Consider the following 17,370-nt stretch of genomic DNA (forward strand, 5'->3'; position numbering starts at 1 on the left):
GTCTGAATACTCGATTCTGATTGGCTGGTGTGTGTTCAAACAGTTGAATGCACTTGTTTTTCCAGCCATTAAATTAATGTGCTGCCTTCACTGAAGCACAAACAGACAAACATCGGATTTCATTGATTTGATGTTTTTCAATATTAATATCTCTTTGGATTTTTTTTTTAAATTTTTAATTATCATGTCCCATGCACTCACATGCTTGTTTTTGTTTCTCTCTGCAGATATGTGAGTAGCTCATATCAAAGAAAAGTTAAAAGGTAAAAAACTGTATTATTTAGAGATGTTTAAGATATATATTGTGCTAAATTTCCTACAGCTTCGACCTTATTTTATTTATTCTCAGGGAGGTAAAGTAAGTCAAATCTGTTCTATCTCATAAGCATCTGAGTTCATATTCACAAAACCGGTCACAGAAGACTTCTCCGTGGTCTGTTCTTAGCTATAAATCAATGCCAGGGGAGGCAGACTTGTGTTATACACTACAAGTCAGTTTATTTATTACAATTAGTAAATATTCTACAAACTACTGTATAAGTATTAAATAAAGTATAAATCTGAGTAAGTTTTCTGCTCAAGGCAATATCAGCGATGGTTCTGGAGCCGGAGAGCTCTTCAGGTCTGGAAGCAGCATCTGATTTTCATCATCACTTCAGTCTTTTATAGACAGCAGGTGGCACATATGAAGCTTTACATTATTTAAAACTTTATTTTAAGTTCTGGTGAGTGCGGCGGGGGCTGAGAGCCGTGGGGAACAGAGCAAGGCCGGTGGAGAAAACTGACAAAATAGACGACTGCCGCACACAAACAGAAACAAAAACAACTAATCTATAGAATTTACCCAATAAATGTGAGGTAACAATTTGCGTCGACTTTGCTGGGGTAGATCTAATCCCTTCTATTGAGTATAAACTATCTGAAGTAAAAAGCTATTAAATGCTTGCATAAATTGGGTAACAATACCTCACATTTATGTATATATTCAACAGCTACTTATTAAAATTAGGTAAAAATTATCTCTTCAAATCAAAGTTAATTAATATCAGTTAATAACAATTACTTATTCAGAGAAGGTAAAATGTACACCCCCCCACAATAAAGACATTCAGATGGTTCATCAGATCAATGCTTTTAATCCAAAAAATCCTATGAAACACTCAAAATATAGTGCAGCACAACAGCTTTACACAACTGTTTTATAACCCACTGATCTATCAAATTTTGTTTCAAATAATGTTGGATAATAAAACATATCCCTGTTTTAGGACACCCAGATCAGAGCGGAAAAGAGAAGTGAGGAGAGAAGGGAGAAGAGAAAATGAAAGAAGTGAGGAGATCAGAGCAGTGCTGGATGTCCAATCACATTAAGATTTTCTTGTATCTAAACTCTTAGACTAAACTCTTTGTGTCTCTTCAGATTTTACACAACAGTGACTGACCAAATCTGTGGTCCAGGTATTCATATGACAAATAACCGAACAGCCTTGTTTATATGCAGCAATGATGCACCAAAATTATCAAAAAACACAGAATAAAGTGCTAAATAAAGTACAACAGCTTCACACAACAATGAACGAATTGACTTTTTATAACTCACTAAGATACCAGTTTCAAATGTTGTTTCTGGATAATTGGCTACTGCAAACAACACACAGCCACTTATTCTATTTTAAAAATCAAAAGCACACACACAAACTCCACATGGTTGTTTCTGTGCATGTAGAGGAGAGGAGGATCCCTTGAGTTAATCAAAAAATCTGTTATCAATATGACATACCTGGCAGTCATGGAAAAGATCTTCTTGTCTTTCACCGAGGTAGTTAATGAGGCAGCAGACAACAGCATCTCTTTTTTTCTCAATGTTCTGTGTCTGTAGGGAGATACAATTTAGTGATAAGACTGTTAGCGGTGTGGGGAGTGATCTACATATACTAAGACCGAATTCTGGCCCTGCAACAGACTGGCGACCTGTCCAGAGTGAACCCTGCCCCTTCGCCTGATAAATGCTGGCTTGGCTCAAAAATCTTGTGACCCGAACGGACAAAGCAGTAAAGAAAATGGATGGATAAGACCGAATTCACACATTGATGTTAAAAGGTTTAAGTTGGTAAGGAGCTTGGCACGGTAATTGTGCATCTTGTTTTTTATGCGCTGCTGCCAGCCATACAAGCCTGCAAATGATCCCGGCTCCCTAAGACACGGAAACTTAGAAACCAAGGCTTCAGCCACTGAGAGGATTTGCTGATTGGTTGGGTAAGCAGTGTAAGAAAAAAATTACTTTTGCAAGCTCTTGCATTATTGCTGATTTAACACTGGCATCCATGAAGTGTCTTCCAGTGGCATCATAGGAGTTGTTTGCCTCTGCGAGGATGAGTTCTAGGTCTCGGGAAAACTCCGGTACTTGGAATGGCACTGGCCCTGCAGCAGAGCGACATGAATCGGGGAGAATAATGGTGTCACTGGAACTTGACGATGCGTAGTTTGACACCTCTGAGGATGCATCATGATCTGCGGGGCAGATGTCCGTTTCAGCAGTACTTGCAGGATAGGTGCTCACTGAACTCAATGTAGATGATTCAAGTACTGGGTGTAGGTCAAGGGTTATTGTCGGCTCTTTTAGGATCACTTTGACAGTGGCCTTGTCATACAAGTCAGCAGTTGAGGTGACACTGAAAAACTCATTGTCAAAGTGTTTGTCTTGGTATATAGTAGTCCAATTTCCCCATGCAATTGAAAAGTTTCAGTAACTATGGAAACAAGATCTTCCACTGTATTTGGAATTCCTGTTGGAAGTTTCAGCTTTTGAATGTTGTGTTCTTCTAAAACGACTCTTAAATGGACCGCCGTTGTTGTTTGGTGTGTGTTTCCTCAGCTGTAGAGACAGAGAAAGAAAAGAAATTGAGACAGGTTATTAATAGTTGATGAGCTTACTTGCATAGGTTTGCTTCAATATTCTTCTGCCAAAGCAATAAACAGATATTTAGTTCAGTGGAAATTTCAATAAATAATCTTTGATTGTCATTATTATTTTAAGAAAAGGTAGATGAGATTGAGGGAAAGGAGGAGAAAAAAGGAGAGTAAGTATGCATCACATTTTCCCATTTTCTGTGGCAATCGTCCCTGTTAAATAAAACATTACAATAAATAAATAAGACAGGATTCCTGGCCATACAGCTGTTAAGTCATTGTTTCAATATCTACTTGAAAAGTGCACACATATTTGATATGACAACATAAATAAAATCAACCCATTACACTTACTCTTATGTGCAAATGAAGTGTTTAAGGGTCACCATACGGCCTTGACCTGGCTTTGACTAGTTTCTAACCTTAAAACCAGCGGTCACACACAGTCATGCATGCTGACTAATCTTGTAAAAGGCACACCACGATGGCATTTCAACTTACCGGCAGTTGTGCAGACGGTGAAAGCCCGGGACACAACAAAACCGATGGCAAAGAACTAGCAGCGACGAAAGCAGACGTGCCGTTGCGTGTCAACGCGTTCTCAGCCTAGCAACAGCACGTCTGCTTTCGTCGGGGGTCAATTTGTTTATTTGAAACACATCAAACCGACGCGTGGAACACAATAAACCAAGTTGCCTGACCGACGGTCCGATGTTGTCCGACGTGGCTGGATGTGTCCCGGGCCATGGTGACGCCAGCGACAGATTCAAACTTTAATTTCAAGTAATGGCATGTTAAACAAACGAAAGCCGAATAGAAGTGAAGTGTAATATCTCATAATTAAAAATCTATATATACAGCACTCCTATGTAAATAGCTTACCTTCACTTCTGCTGTTCGATGGCAGCCAGAGAGAGGATCCAGCGTCGCCCACACTCACTCAAAAACGCGGGCTGACGCATGCGCAATTTAAAGCAAAACAATGTTTACATGAATATTAGCTCATTCTTCTTGTACAGCTAAAACAGTAGCCTACTTTCATTTTTGTAGCTAATTATTATTAAATTGTTATTTTTCTAATGTTCTGTAGCAGAGCACAGCAAAAAAAATACTATTTGTATTAGTACCGAATAATGTACATTAATGTAATAAGTTTGTTTTCCCATATGGATGCTTTTCACACACTGCTTTTAGTTTTTTTTAAAAAATAAATAAATAAAAGGTGTAATTAATGCACACATTTGTAGTAATTTCCCAGTGTTTATTGATACAACAAACTGTTTAAAGACAAACATAAGTGCTCAGAAAAATCAAACCTCTGTCAGCCAGGTACTTCTCCAGATTGTGCCACAATGAAGAAAGAAAGAGAAAAGAAAAGAAAAGAAAAGAAAAAGAAAAGAAAAGAAAAAAAAGAGAAGAAAAAGAAAAGAAAAGAAAAAAAAGAGGTCAGTCTGGCAAAGGTAGTCAGTTATATTAAAAAATGACTGATTGATAAAGTAATATTTAACTGAAACCCCTTTAAAACAGCATTGGATAACATTAAAAAAAAAAAAAAAAAAAATTGTGGAAAAGACTGCAAATAATATTTTTACAGAAGTGTTTTCCTCTCACAGTTTCTCATCTGAACTATACATGAACTATAACTTTTTGTCACAACTGAATTTGCTCAGAAGAGACGTGTAAAGACTTCTTTTGAAAAACTTCTGTTTTGTATTATTAAAAGCATTGTTTGACTATACAAGGGTACATTTTTGATATTTCTACTATGATATTTACTAAATATCTTCTGCATTTCTGCAGTAGTGTACTTGACTTTCTCTAGACTCGACTCACTGAGACACATTTGGAGCAATCTGTGTCAGTGTGCTAATATATGACAATATAATATCAATTGTACATCTAGCCTCTAGTCTGAGAATATGGCTGTTCATATCCAGATATTTACTGAATAGACAAGTATATAAACATATAAACATGCAGGTATAGTTAATCAGGGACTAGAGGATGATTTTATTTGATCAATATTGTGTGTGTCATCTCTGTGACAGACTGGTCTCCTCTTCAGGGTCATTTTCAATCTTCTGGCCTGTGGTTGCTGGGATAAGCTCCAGCTCCTGGATATTTCATACACACAAATTTGGTGTTTTTTTGTTTTTTTTTGTTTTTTGTTTTTAAGGTAAAAAGATGTAAATGGACATACAGAAAACTGTCATCATGTAGCAGTAATTAATAACACTGAGTGAGAGTAAAGTGAACATGATCTTCAGGCTGTGAATTAGATAAGAAAAAAAGAGAGATTTACAAAACAAATCATTAAATTTCCATCTTTATACCTCATTACATCACTTATTACATTTTTTAAGTATTTAACGTAACTCAGTAAAAACTGTTAACAGCGCAGCATTGAAAGGCACCGTCCCAGCATCCTCATGTGACATCACTAATTATAGTACATAACATAGACTAATTTCTGTGAGCGATCGCGAATCATAAGCTCTGTTATTTCTGTTGCATTTGAGAAACAACAAACGACAAACGAAACGAAAAGCGAAAACTAAACCGCGCTGAGTTTTATCAGCTCGGAACGCGACACACAAACAAACTTGTTCGAGCTCAGAACAGCTTTACTCGAGAGACAAAGTTGATTTGGTGACACTGTTACTGCACAGATGCAGCAGTGCTGCGAGATCCAGTGAGAAGCTCTGAATTCAGCACAGAAATTATTTTCCATGGCAACAACGGTGCCGCCATTGCGTTGGTTTTGTCATCTTACTTCCGGCTGAAGGACCTGACGTACCTAAGCTGGTGGCTAGATAACAGAACGCAAATATATCAAGTATTATATGCTCAGTTAGGGGCTGCATAAAAATTGTATTAAAAAAAAACAATTGCAGCAACGATGTTACGAACACAATGCGAAGCGGTCGGAGTGTTGTGGTGCACTTTACAATTGACACCCACCACCTAAAGAAGAGGAGCACCTGAGACAGCGGCTGAAGCGCCCACCCAAGCGCCCTTATGTGTGTTCATATCATTTCATGGACGGGAAGCCGACTGACGAACACACTTACCCTGAGAAATGGCTCGGCTACGATCCTGAAAAGTTCCTGAAAAGTTTGTTCAGGTGTTGTGTTCTGCATACTCGTTGAAGTCGCTACCTGATTGCCTAATCCCAACCCCACCCCTAATCCTAACCCCTCCCCCACACCTACTCCTAAATACCAATATGTTGGGTTGCATGTTTTGTGAGGGTGTGTTTTTTTGCAGTTGTTGTGTTGAATGGGGGTGGGTGATTTGTCTGGCACGGTGCAATTTTCGGAAGCTAACCTTAACTTAACTAGCTGTGTTTGCTCGCCTAACGTTATATTTATGAAGTCCGTTCTATGAATAGATTTAAGATCAGTAACGAGCAGTTAACGAGGTACAACGAATTTTCCATGATTGCCATTGTCCACCTATTTATTTCATATTTACGGTAGTACAAAATATTAGAACAGTTGTCGACAAAGTTTTCAAATAGCATAGGAATATTATGCAGATTTCCTACAGGATTTCCTACAGGATTTTCAGCTCATTTTCCTGGAGGAATACCTGCAGGAATTTTATGAAGGAATACCTGCAGGAATTATATCCCTGCAGGGTTTTAAAATATAAAATTCAAAGTTCCTGCAGGACTGTTGTGGATATATATGCAATTATACAGGTCTTCTTATGTCTTCTGTAGGATTAATGCAGGGGGAATAACTTCACAACAAACAATGTATTTTCACAAATTATTTATTGTATTTATTGAAACTGTAAGAGCAGAGCGAAGCAGAGACCAATTCACAGCCAAATGAAGCCTCTACACTGTTTTCCTGAAAAACAAGAAAAAAAGAGAAATTTAAAAATTGTGTGTGTGTGTGTGTGTGTGTGTGTGTGTTAGAGAGAGAGAGAGAGCATGAGCGTGTTTGTGTGTGTGTGTGTGTGAGAGAGAGAGAGAGAGAGAGATCATTAACGTGTGTGTGTGTGTGTGTGTGTGTGTGTGTGTGGGGGGGATGAGGGGAGAGCATGAGTATGTGTTTGTGTGTGAGAGAGCATGAGGGTGTGTGAGGTGAGAGAGAGAGAGAGAGAGAGATTGAGAGAGAGAGAGAGCATGAGCGAGTATGTTGTGTGTATGACAAATTATTACCTTACTCGTAACTTGTGCTCATCATTTAACTTTTCTCTTAGTGCTGCCCTGATGAACTTTTTTGGAACATCAGGGAACTTTTTTTGTACTGTGTCTGTAAATGCAATTCCACTTATCATATGTGATAACATTATTACAATTTTGCACTATAACTGCAAAATCATGTTTGCGTAAAGAAAAAAGCAGGACATTTTTCTCACCTAGGATCAGCACAACTTTGTCCTGGTCAAGAGCTGGCTTTGCCATAGTGCCTGTGTTAGCATTGCCAGCCCTTCCAGACAGCCCATGTGTGGCCAGTGTCTCTCTCCCAAACACTGCCACTGCCAGATCTTTCACCATGGCAGGAACATGATGTGCCCCCCCGTCCACAACTTGTCAGGACAGCTGAACTAATTCCTAGCCCCTGTGTCTGTCAAGAAAAAAAGTTAGGGACATGTATCTAAAAGCATATAACTTTGACTACATACTGTGCAAAAGTGTTAGGCTTGTAGATTCTTCAACAAAAAAGTGATATATTTTGGTTTAGTGTGCCAGCTGTTTTATAGTCAAGGGAGTGATCATACCAAATGTGTATTTTTGTTACAAAAGTAAAATGAAACATGAAGAAGTTAACATGCCTTCTACGACTTCTGCACAACACTTTACGTGAATATAGGCTATATAAACAAACTAATATATTTGTATTCACCTTTTCAGGGGGATTCTTCTGACTTGAATCTTGTGGTTGTTGAGCAACAAGAGTGTGCTGGTTCATGCTGCACTTGAGCATTGGAAGAATTTCTTAAAAAATACAAAATAAATTGATTACTAACAGACAACCACACTGACTGATAAATTAATATATAGATGGATAGACAGAAATACATGAAGAAAAAAAAGAATACCTTGTTGCAGAGCTATATTAAGTGCTCTTAGATTCTCATTTTCTTTTTTTAATTTGAGAATTTCTCTCTCAAGTTGAGTTTCTCGGCTTGAATGCTCTCCAGCTTGACTCTACATGCTGTTAATCTCTTGCATTAACATACTGTCCTTTCGGTGGATGACCTAAAGTTGGACACACACAATATTAGTGTCATTAGTGTCATATCTGTGTCATTAATATTTGTGATTTAAATAAGCATAATGAAAAATAAGAGTAGCCATTTAAAATATGTAGGTATTACTTGATGTTTGACTGGAGGCTCTTGATCAGATGATGAGGACGTTTTTTGGAGTGAGATGGGGAATGAGTTGGAGTGTACGTTTTTTTTTATCTTTGCTACTCTTTTTGCATCATTTTGCAAACATGGCTGGTTTTTTTTTTTTCCCCTCTAGCCTAAACATTCTCCTCCTGAGGGTATCTTTGCTCTCTGAAGGGACAAAAATAAAGTAGGAAATACATATCTTCTATATCATGATTAAGTCTTGTTTGCTGAACTTTTACCATCAATATCTATAACTGTGGCTGGGGAACTTTCCTCTTCATAAGCCACATCCACAACATCTCCAGGTTCAAACCTTTTTTTTAGTATGTCCTTTTTAGGGACAATATCATAGGTGGGAGGCTCCTCCCTCCATTCCACCAGAACCCATGTTTTGCTCATTTTCTAAATAAATAAATAATTACATACATACGTATTTACATACATACAATTGAACGAACATGAATACATTTATTCATTAATAATAATAATAATAATATATAATAATATATATGTATATATATGATTTTGTTTTTGTTTTTTTATTTTCCTAAAATTCTGTTTATTTTTGTTTTTATTATTTTATTTTCCTAAAATTCTGATGTGAATGTGTGTATGTATGTATGTATATATATATATATATATGTATATATAATTATTAATCCAAAGGTGTACAAAACTCTAAAGTCTCATCATTCACATTCATCTGTTGGTTACAGCTGATTGTATCCATGACAACAGTGTTACCTTTAACGCAACCAGGCCAGCCAGCGACTCACGGTCTCGTCCGGTGCAGATCATTTATTTCTAATCTAAGGTAACAAAAAGGTACAATGATATCAATTATTAGCAAAAAAAAAAAAAAAAAGTAATGTTTTTTGTTAGCAATAGTTGAGGCTTACTTTTATAGTCATTTATTAAAAAAAGTTTTGATGTAGGCGGTATATGGTAGTTATAGGCTATAATATAATACATTGGCCTATAATGTATCATCGACAGCAAAAAAAAAAGAAAGAAAAGAAAAACATCTTCATATGTTTTAGTGTTACAAATACACATTATTTTAGAAATTTATAACAAAACAGTAATTTAAAGCATTATAACGATATAATTATATAATAAAAGGCGGACTTACCTTCACGATACAAAGTGACAGTTGATGCAATGATGCAATGATGTCACGTGAATCGGTTACGCGAAGCAAGTGGGCGTCAATGAAACACGTCACCTCAGTGAAAAGATTAATTTACCGGTTCTTTATGTAAATTACACGAGCTTCTTTTTCAGGGTGAAAGACAACACTAAGACTTTTACGACCAAACTTTTCTTTTCTTTAAAAAAATTGCCTTCTAAAATAAAAGATGTCTTCCAATTAATTCCAGTCAACTTTGTCAAATACCCAGATTCGTTATTGTAGTCATTTTTAGGAAATGTTCTCATTTGGATTAAGCTATTCGGGTAATGCAAAAAACATATTCTTTATTATATTTACAAAGAAATAACACTGACGTGTTTCTTTTTGAAGGATATGGAGTATAAAGTGTACTTAAATGAAGAGGCACCTGTTCCCGCAGCTACAAAAAGGCGATGGACACAGAATATAATAGGTTGCTGAATGCAAATAACTGTATTTTAAGCAATTTGTTTCTTATTGTACAATTACATATTGACTTACATTAATCAAATAAGCAAGAAATCTGCTCTTTTTTCTTCTTCAGGAGCAAAAAAGAGAAGATAATACAAGACATGGCTTATTCCCGATATAGTTGAAGTAATTCAGGTTTTAATGTTGGCCTAAAAAACATTTTCAGTGATAAATTCATGGCCATTTGTTGTAGTCAAGAAACCATGTCTAACATGCTCCTGTATGTTTATAATTTCATACTTATAGGAAAACATTTCCAATGATGACAGTGGTGACAATATCAGCAAATCTGACAGGAACTGCCCTGATCCTCATGTGAGAATAGGCTTTTTTATTTTTCAAAGTTAATCTTCTTTAGAATTGTGCTTCCTTGTTGTCATAAGGTTGGCAATTCTTTGATCCTTTATCAGCCAGAACATTTACAAAATTTAAGTACATGCATAAAACTAGTGGTCCAAGTACCTGTACATGTCTCACAGGGAAACTTTTCTACTGATGAAGAGAATGAGGTCGTCAGCGATGCTGATGGAAACTTTTCAGATGCTGATGTGAGAATGAATTTCTGATATTTTTTTTAATCCAATGCTTTTTGCATACATTTGTAAATATCGTTGTTCATATGGATTTTGTTTTAATGTGCAATAAATGCACAATTTCTGACAGGAAGGCTTTTCTGCTGATGACGAGGGTGATGTTTTTAGCACAGCTGATGAGAACTTTCCACAGACTCATGTGAGAATAAAGTTTAGAATATGTATCTAAGTCTATAGCCTCATGCTTTTTCTAAAGCTCACACTTCTTTATGTGTCAGCTTGTAATTAGTGCAATATTAACTTTCTAGATTGTCAGAAACCACAGTGCAGTTTGTGAGGGAAGCACAGAAGAAGAATGAAGAATCTCTGCTGTGCATACTTGCCTACAGCCTCAGGCATACAACATCCAAAGTGGCTTTGAGTGACTTGTTAGATCTTATCAATCTCCACTGTCCTGATTCAACCAATGGTGTTCCAGATAGCTTATACAAGTTCATGAAATCCTTTCACTGTGACACTTTTGAAGTCCAGTATATTTGCCCATCCTGCCAATATTTCTTTGGTAGTGAAATCCCCTACCATTGTGCTTCATGCAATGGTACCCCAGGGGACATGGAAAACTTAATCAAATCTGGCTCTGTCTTTATCAAGTTATCTATTTCAGATCAATTAAGATGTAAATTTCAAGATACAGATTTTTTGTCAGTCTTTGAATTACAAATGGTCAAGGACAAAGCGCAACTCACAAAATGTTGAAGACATATTTGATGGCACTATGTACAAATTGATTGATGCACTAAATGAACCAAAATTGGCGAATTCGTTTCTGCAATCATTTGTTGATGAATTGCGTAGTCTTGAAAACCAAGGGTTACCTTGTCAGTGGAAAGGTGAAAAAGCAGTAGTCCATGTATACAGTTTGCTTTGCATTTGTGATTCAGTGGCTCGTTGTGCTGTACAGAATGTCAAGCAATTTAATGGAGAGCATGGTTGTAACTGGTGTTATCAAAAGGGTGAAGTTGTAGATAAGGGTAATGGGTTTACAAGGGTGTATCCTTTGCAGTCAACAGGGCCAGAGCTGAGATCACACAGAAAACACACTGAAGATGCTCAGCAAGCTGTTGGTTCTGGAACATGCATAAATGGTGTAAAAGGTCCATCTCCTCTAATGCTGCTGATGTTTTTTAATATGGTTTCTGGATTTGCATATGATTACATGCATGGCATATTACTTGGTGTTTTTTCGCCAGCAGACTACCATATGGTTTGACTCCAAATACCATACAGAGCCTTGGTACATTGGAAGAGGGAAAACGAGCAAATTGAAAAAAGGTTACTTGCCATTAAACCACCTACAAGTATAACAAGACCACCCCGCTCAATTTCTTTGCGTAAATATTGGAAAGCTTCGGAATACAGACACTTTCTCTTATTTTACAGCCTTCCCTGTTTGTTCGGCATTTTACCCAGACAATATCTTGACCATTTTACTACTTCTAGTACAGGCTACATACATTCTCCTTCAAGATTCAATTTCCCCCCACGACATTGACAAAGCTGATGGCCTTTTAAAAGCATTTGTGGGCCGTTTTGAGTCTCAGTATGGAAAGTGTCATGTGTCTTATAATGTCCACATACTTGGTACATGCAGCAGCATCTGTGAAAAATTGGGGTCCTTTATGGAGTCACAGTGCATTCTTATATGAGTCCCAGAATGGACACCTTCAGAAACTCTTTCATGGCACACAAGCTGTAGCAGAACAAATTGTTAACATGTTTAACCTTTACCAAAATGTTCCACGACTCATTGCTGCTGTATTCAATGATGAACAAACACAGCAAAGCAAAAGCTTTGTTGAAAAAATGTTGGGAGGCACCAGTATTGTGACAAAGTGTATTGGTAGTTCTAGCGTGATGTTTCTTGGATGCCCACATGTACGACAGCCAACCCCAAGAGAGTCTCATATCCTTCAAGAGTCAGGTTTTAGTGCAAATAAAGCCTTTCAGTTTTTATTCTAGGGCTGTGGTTAATGGCAAGCGAATTCATTCAAAAGGAGCTAAATCTTTATCTAAAAGAATCAACCATGCAGTTCAAACCAAACATGGGTCTATAGCATTAGTACGATCATTTATAGACGTAGGCAATGCGCAAGGAGAGGGTCATGCCTTCACTGATGTTATGAAAACAACAAGTAATGACATCAGCAAAGACAGAGAATCAAGGATAACAGCAAAAAGCATTTTAAAAGAAAGAGGGGTTGACTCAGTTGAACTTATCAAATGCACAGACATACATTCAACCTGTGTCTACCTCAAGGACCTACCAGGTCTTGCAATATTTTTTTTTTGCATCCAACCAAATAGAGGGGAGTTGGATTAAAAACAAAATAGCTGCATCTTCATGTTATAAAAGGTAAAAATGTACAGTATACAGACTCATATCTCTTGAATGTTGACATGTCGTGGATGTTTGCAGAAATGTATAATTTTTAAATGATTTAGAGAAATGTTTTTTTTTTTTTTTATAATTGCCTATTTATTCTTACTCTTATTTTTTTTTTAATTTACTTGTTAAGACTCATTGTTTTGTCTCATTGCTGCCAACAGCCAGAGCATAATATATCCAAAATAGTTCCATGAAATGTACTTGAATCTAATTAAATAAAAATTGTATGAATAAAACTACAGCAACTATCAGAGTTTTATTCTCTAGTCTAGACATAACCTATCCTGAATCCAAAAACCTGTAGGGGTTTTTTATATTTATTTTTTTGACTTATTTATTTTTCATTTACAGGGAAAACTCTGTAAATGTAAGCAAACATTTTGTTTCTGCGTGAGGTGCACGGCAGTCCTGCAAGATTTTTTTTTTTAAATTCCTGTATGATTTTTCACTTGTGCTGTACAGCGCAGTATGTGCAGCAGTATGTGTAGGACATTCCTACATGTTCTAGAATGAACCCTTCAGTACAACAGAAACATGCAACACAAGGGAAAAATCCTGCAGGACTGTATAATTCCTGCAGATTTTTTTTAAAAATCCTGCAGGATTTTATAATTCCTGCAGGACTGATGTGCAGTACAAGTGAAAAATCCTGCAGGATTTTATAATTCCTGCAGGATACCTGCAGAAAAAAATGAAAATCCTGCAGGATTCCTGTAGGTTATTTTTGTAAGGGCACTGAGCCTGTCTGCTGATGCACTTGTCTTGAAGGGCTGCCCTTAGGTCATTGAGGTTCTGGGGTGCAGGGTTACAACCCTCTACACCACGACTCCACTGATCTCATAGGTTTTCTATGGGATTCAGGTCTGGAGTAAGTACAGGCCACTCAGTTTGAAGCACCCCAGCCTCCAGCAGCCGTTCCTTGATGATGCGACCTCGATGAGCTGGACCATTGTCATCCTTGAAGATGAAATCAGGCCTGTGTTGCTCATGCAGAGGCATAATGACTGGATTAATGATCTTATTCAGGTAGTACTGGTTTGTCACAGTACCATTCATAAGGTGTAGGGCAGTTCTTTATTGACTAGACACACCTGCCCAGACTGTAACACCAGACAACAGTGGCTGATGCATAGTAGTCTCCTTGATGTCTCCAACAGCGTTGGCGGCCATCATTCCTGCTCAAGGTGAATCGACTTTCATCAGAGAACAGCACTGAGGCCCACTGGTTCCTCGTCCAGCACAAATGCTCCCTGATGTTGACTCCTGTGCCTGGTGGTGTGGTCAGGTACCCTTGCAGGTCGTCTAGCTGATGTTTCGAATGGTCTGACGTGACACTCGGGTGCCTCTCACTTCCCTTAAATGTCCCATTAAAGCAGAGCCACCTTTAACGATGTCAAGACATGCAGGTGTTACCTTATCATTCAGTGAGACATCTGCATGTAAACATCTAGGAGCCATTTTCTGTATTGTAGAAATATTGTTGTCCACTGTGTGGCGCTAAACCATGGTATAATTAGAGCACCTGTGTAAAGAGCCAGGTGACGTTGATAATGGGGAAGCACACGGTTTTTGACCGTGCTAAAGGGTAACTTGCAAGAATGTGGATTTTGCAGTATGTGGAGATGTGCTGTGTATAAGATATTTACTTTGTGTAGCCTACATGTTTATGACCACAAATGAAGGAGAGACAAAGATTGAGGCTTTGTTTATTCACTTACACAAAATGAAGACACTCTGCTTGGATCTACGTCAGTATGCATGGACTCTGTTTTTACACACGTTAAATATGTGCTCACTCCTGTTATCAGCGACAACGGCTTATAGGAAAGACGAAACATTAAGTCAAAAACCTTGCTTCCGGTGGACTGTGAGCATAACTTTACATGGATTTCACTTCAGAGACGGCTCTTCGTTGAACAAGCGTTTTTAGCTCAGTTGGCTATGGATTTAAGTGGATATCGGACTCTGTTTGCTGTTCCTGTTGGATTGTTAATCGGCACTGGATTAAAAGGTACATTGTTGCAACAATTACAATAGTGGCCATTTACTATGTGTGCACACAAAACTATCGTTAATCCAATGCATTGGTTGCCAAAAGTTAAATATTTCTTTGAACTGTATGGTTGATGTGATATTGTGGTAATATGGATGAACAGTGTGTGAATGCGGAGGAATCCGCTGTGACGAAACAACAGTTTTGTAATGCTAACGAATCTGAAAGGCAAAAAAGGCCAGTTAAACTTACAGCAAAGGCCTTAGTGGAAAAGCAAGAATGTGGATTGTGCAGTATGTGGAGATGTGCTGTGTATAAGATATTAACTTTAGAGTTCCTGTGGCTCAGTGGTAGAGCATTGCGTTAGCAGCGCAAAAGGTTGTGGGTTCAATTCCCAGGGAACACAAATACTGATAAAAAAAAAGATGTATAGCCTGAATGCACTGTTGTAAGTCGCATTGGATAAAAGCGTCTGCTAAATGTGTAAATGTAATCTTTGTGAAGACTAATTTTTTATGAAAAGGTGTGAAGGAGAGTCAAAGATTGAGGCTTTGTTTATTCACTTACACAAAATAAAGACTGCATATAAAGTATGCATGGACTCTGTTTTTGCACGCGTTAGATACGTGCTCACTCCTATTATCAGCGTAAGTATAGGAAGGACGTAACAACCGGAATATCCTCTTTCAAGTATGTGACTAGTTTCACTTTAGGAGCCATGAGTGAGCAGTGGGAAAAATGTAATTTGTACACTGCTTCAGGCAACATTTATGGCAAAAAAGAGCCAGTGTCCACGACTAATTCAGTCTCAACTGAAAGTCCATTTGATGTTGTAACACGAACACTGCATAAAAGTTTGTCTGCAGAGTATTCACAGCATCAGTCAAGAGAACAACAGCGTCAGGGACTACTTCCCTAACATCCTCTCGAAGAACGGCATACTTTACATATGTTCACTGAATATAAACCTAACAAAGCACTCAGATCATTAGGATCGAGGTCATTTAGAAATACCAAGGTGTTCACACAAAAACAAGGGGAGTCTGCTTTTAGTTACTATGCCGCCCGCAGTTGGAATCAGCTTCCAGAATAGATCAGCTGTGCTAAAACATTAGCCACTTTTAAATCTTGACTCAAAACTCCAACTCAAAGCTGTGCATTTATTGAATGAGCACTGTGCGATGTCCCCGAACTGATTGCACTGTATTTTATGCAAAATCAATTTCTATTTTTAACTATCTTAATTTCTTTTTAAGTCAATTTTTAAATCATTTTAAATTCCTTGTTTTATTTTTGTGATTATTATTTTTTTTTCTTTCGTGATTATTTTACTTTCTTTTATGTAAAGCACTTTGAATTACCATTGTGTACGAAATGTGCTATATAAATAAACTTGCCTTGCCTTGCCTTCAAGCACTTTGAATTACCATTGTGTACGAAATGTGCTATATAAATAAACTTGCCTTGCCGCAGCATTAGCAAGGTGATTTTTAGCTCTGCATTGATAAGACATGCAATTTACTTTCTGTGTAGTATCAGCAACAGGTTTCGCTACGTCAGAACGCGTCATGCTCTTTTTCTCATACTGCTGGGGCATACGATCGCTCGACCAGCTGGTCCCGCAGCATTTCGCTCTCCATATTAGTATAACTTTCAGCATGAAATGATCCTCTAGCGCTTTCATTGCATGTACAAATGTAGTTCCCGTATCAGGCAGGGTGTAAAACAGCCGCTGGCCTTCGGTACCCAAGCTGTGTAGGAATACAGCATGCTTTCTTGCATCAGGCCAGTAGCCCTCTGTAGCATTAATGCCAGCAAATATTTCTTGAACATTTTCCGGCAAGTAACAAAAGGAATCGCAAGCTCTCCGCTGCATGGTAGAAAAGGAGCAGATGTAGGCACGAAAACCATCGTCGCCAATGTGTTGAGTCCTCTAGTACTCAGTAACTGCACAAGTAAATCCCCTTAACTCTTTATTCAACACATGCTACATTTTTACAGGACTCTATGGCTTCTTCTTAGAGAATACTAAGTAGCACCTGTACACTTAAGTAATATACTGCCACCTTATGGGTTAAACTACAAAACACCACATACGCTAGCGTATGCGTACAGTCAAACGTGTAACCTTTCAAAGTATTTGTATTTGTAATTTTTTACTTTCTTCTCAGGTCTGATGGAGGAGAATGAGGAGAGTGAAGAGCAGAAGCATCATCATGGAACAACTAGAGAAAAAACTCACTCGCAGACTGAAAGAGTTTCTTTACTGAAAAGAAGAGACAAGAAAAGTTTCACCTGCACTCAGTGTGGAAAGAGTTTCACATGCAAACAGAATCTCAGTGTTCACATGAGGATCCACACTGGAGAGAAACCATTCACATGTGATCAGTGCGGGAAGGGATTCACACACACAGTGACCCTTCTGATCAGTGCGGGAAGAGATTCTGGGGATATGCTGAATTTATGTGATTGGTGTGGGAGATTATTTTAA

At 37.8% G+C, this 17,370-nt stretch overlaps 1 protein-coding gene and 4 long non-coding RNA genes across 7 annotated transcripts; 2 read left to right on the forward strand and 3 right to left on the reverse strand.

Annotated features, from left to right (window-relative positions):
* Positions 1-6,574: 6,574 nt before the first annotated feature.
* Positions 6,575-7,327, reverse strand: LOC122136464. The gene is made up of 3 exons (XR_006154148.1): positions 7,282-7,327; positions 7,082-7,175; positions 6,575-6,767 (listed from the first exon to the last, which is right to left on the reverse strand). It is a non-coding gene; the product is annotated as an uncharacterized LOC122136464 (long non-coding RNA).
* A 98-nt stretch (positions 7,328-7,425) lies between these two features.
* Positions 7,426-8,289, reverse strand: LOC109102036. Its single transcript, XR_006154146.1, has 4 exons — positions 8,245-8,289; positions 7,966-8,125; positions 7,770-7,861; positions 7,426-7,490 (listed from the first exon to the last, which is right to left on the reverse strand). It is a non-coding gene; the product is annotated as an uncharacterized LOC109102036 (long non-coding RNA).
* A 4-nt stretch (positions 8,290-8,293) lies between these two features.
* LOC109092505 lies at positions 8,294-9,424 on the reverse strand. Of its 3 annotated transcripts, XR_006154150.1 has the most exons (4): positions 9,398-9,424; positions 9,010-9,074; positions 8,505-8,667; positions 8,399-8,430 (listed from the first exon to the last, which is right to left on the reverse strand). It is a non-coding gene; the product is annotated as an uncharacterized LOC109092505 (long non-coding RNA). The 3 variants fall into 3 exon arrangements; XR_006154149.1 differs by having other exon boundaries at positions 8,294-8,667; XR_002018255.2 differs by lacking the exon at positions 8,505-8,667 and having other exon boundaries at positions 8,406-8,430.
* Positions 8,998-9,870, forward strand: LOC109069736. The gene is made up of 2 exons (XR_006154151.1): positions 8,998-9,079; positions 9,788-9,870. It is a non-coding gene; the product is annotated as an uncharacterized LOC109069736 (long non-coding RNA).
* Positions 9,871-13,899: 4,029 nt separating this feature from the next.
* LOC122136770 (oocyte zinc finger protein XlCOF6-like) lies at positions 13,900-17,370 on the forward strand. The gene is made up of 3 exons (XM_042721357.1): positions 13,900-14,897; positions 17,051-17,288; positions 17,361-17,370. Exons 1-3 carry the CDS (start codon positions 14,828-14,830, stop codon positions 17,368-17,370), a joined length of 318 nt encoding a protein of 105 aa, XP_042577291.1. The 5' UTR covers positions 13,900-14,827.

The sequence above is a fragment of the Cyprinus carpio genome, chromosome B3 (assembly GCF_018340385.1).
Source record: "Cyprinus carpio isolate SPL01 chromosome B3, ASM1834038v1, whole genome shotgun sequence".
Classification (NCBI taxonomy): domain Eukaryota; kingdom Metazoa; phylum Chordata; class Actinopteri; order Cypriniformes; family Cyprinidae; genus Cyprinus; species Cyprinus carpio.

Excerpts from the sequence above, each read along its gene's own strand:
- LOC122136770 (XM_042721357.1), top strand. The coding sequence starts at position 14,828 with ATGGATTTAAGTGGATATCGGACTCTGTTTGCTGTTCCTGTTGGATTG. Across the intron at positions 14,898-17,050 it reads AATCGGCACTGGATTAAAAG|GTCTGATGGAGGAGAATGAG; the intron begins GTACATTGTTGC and ends CTTTCTTCTCAG.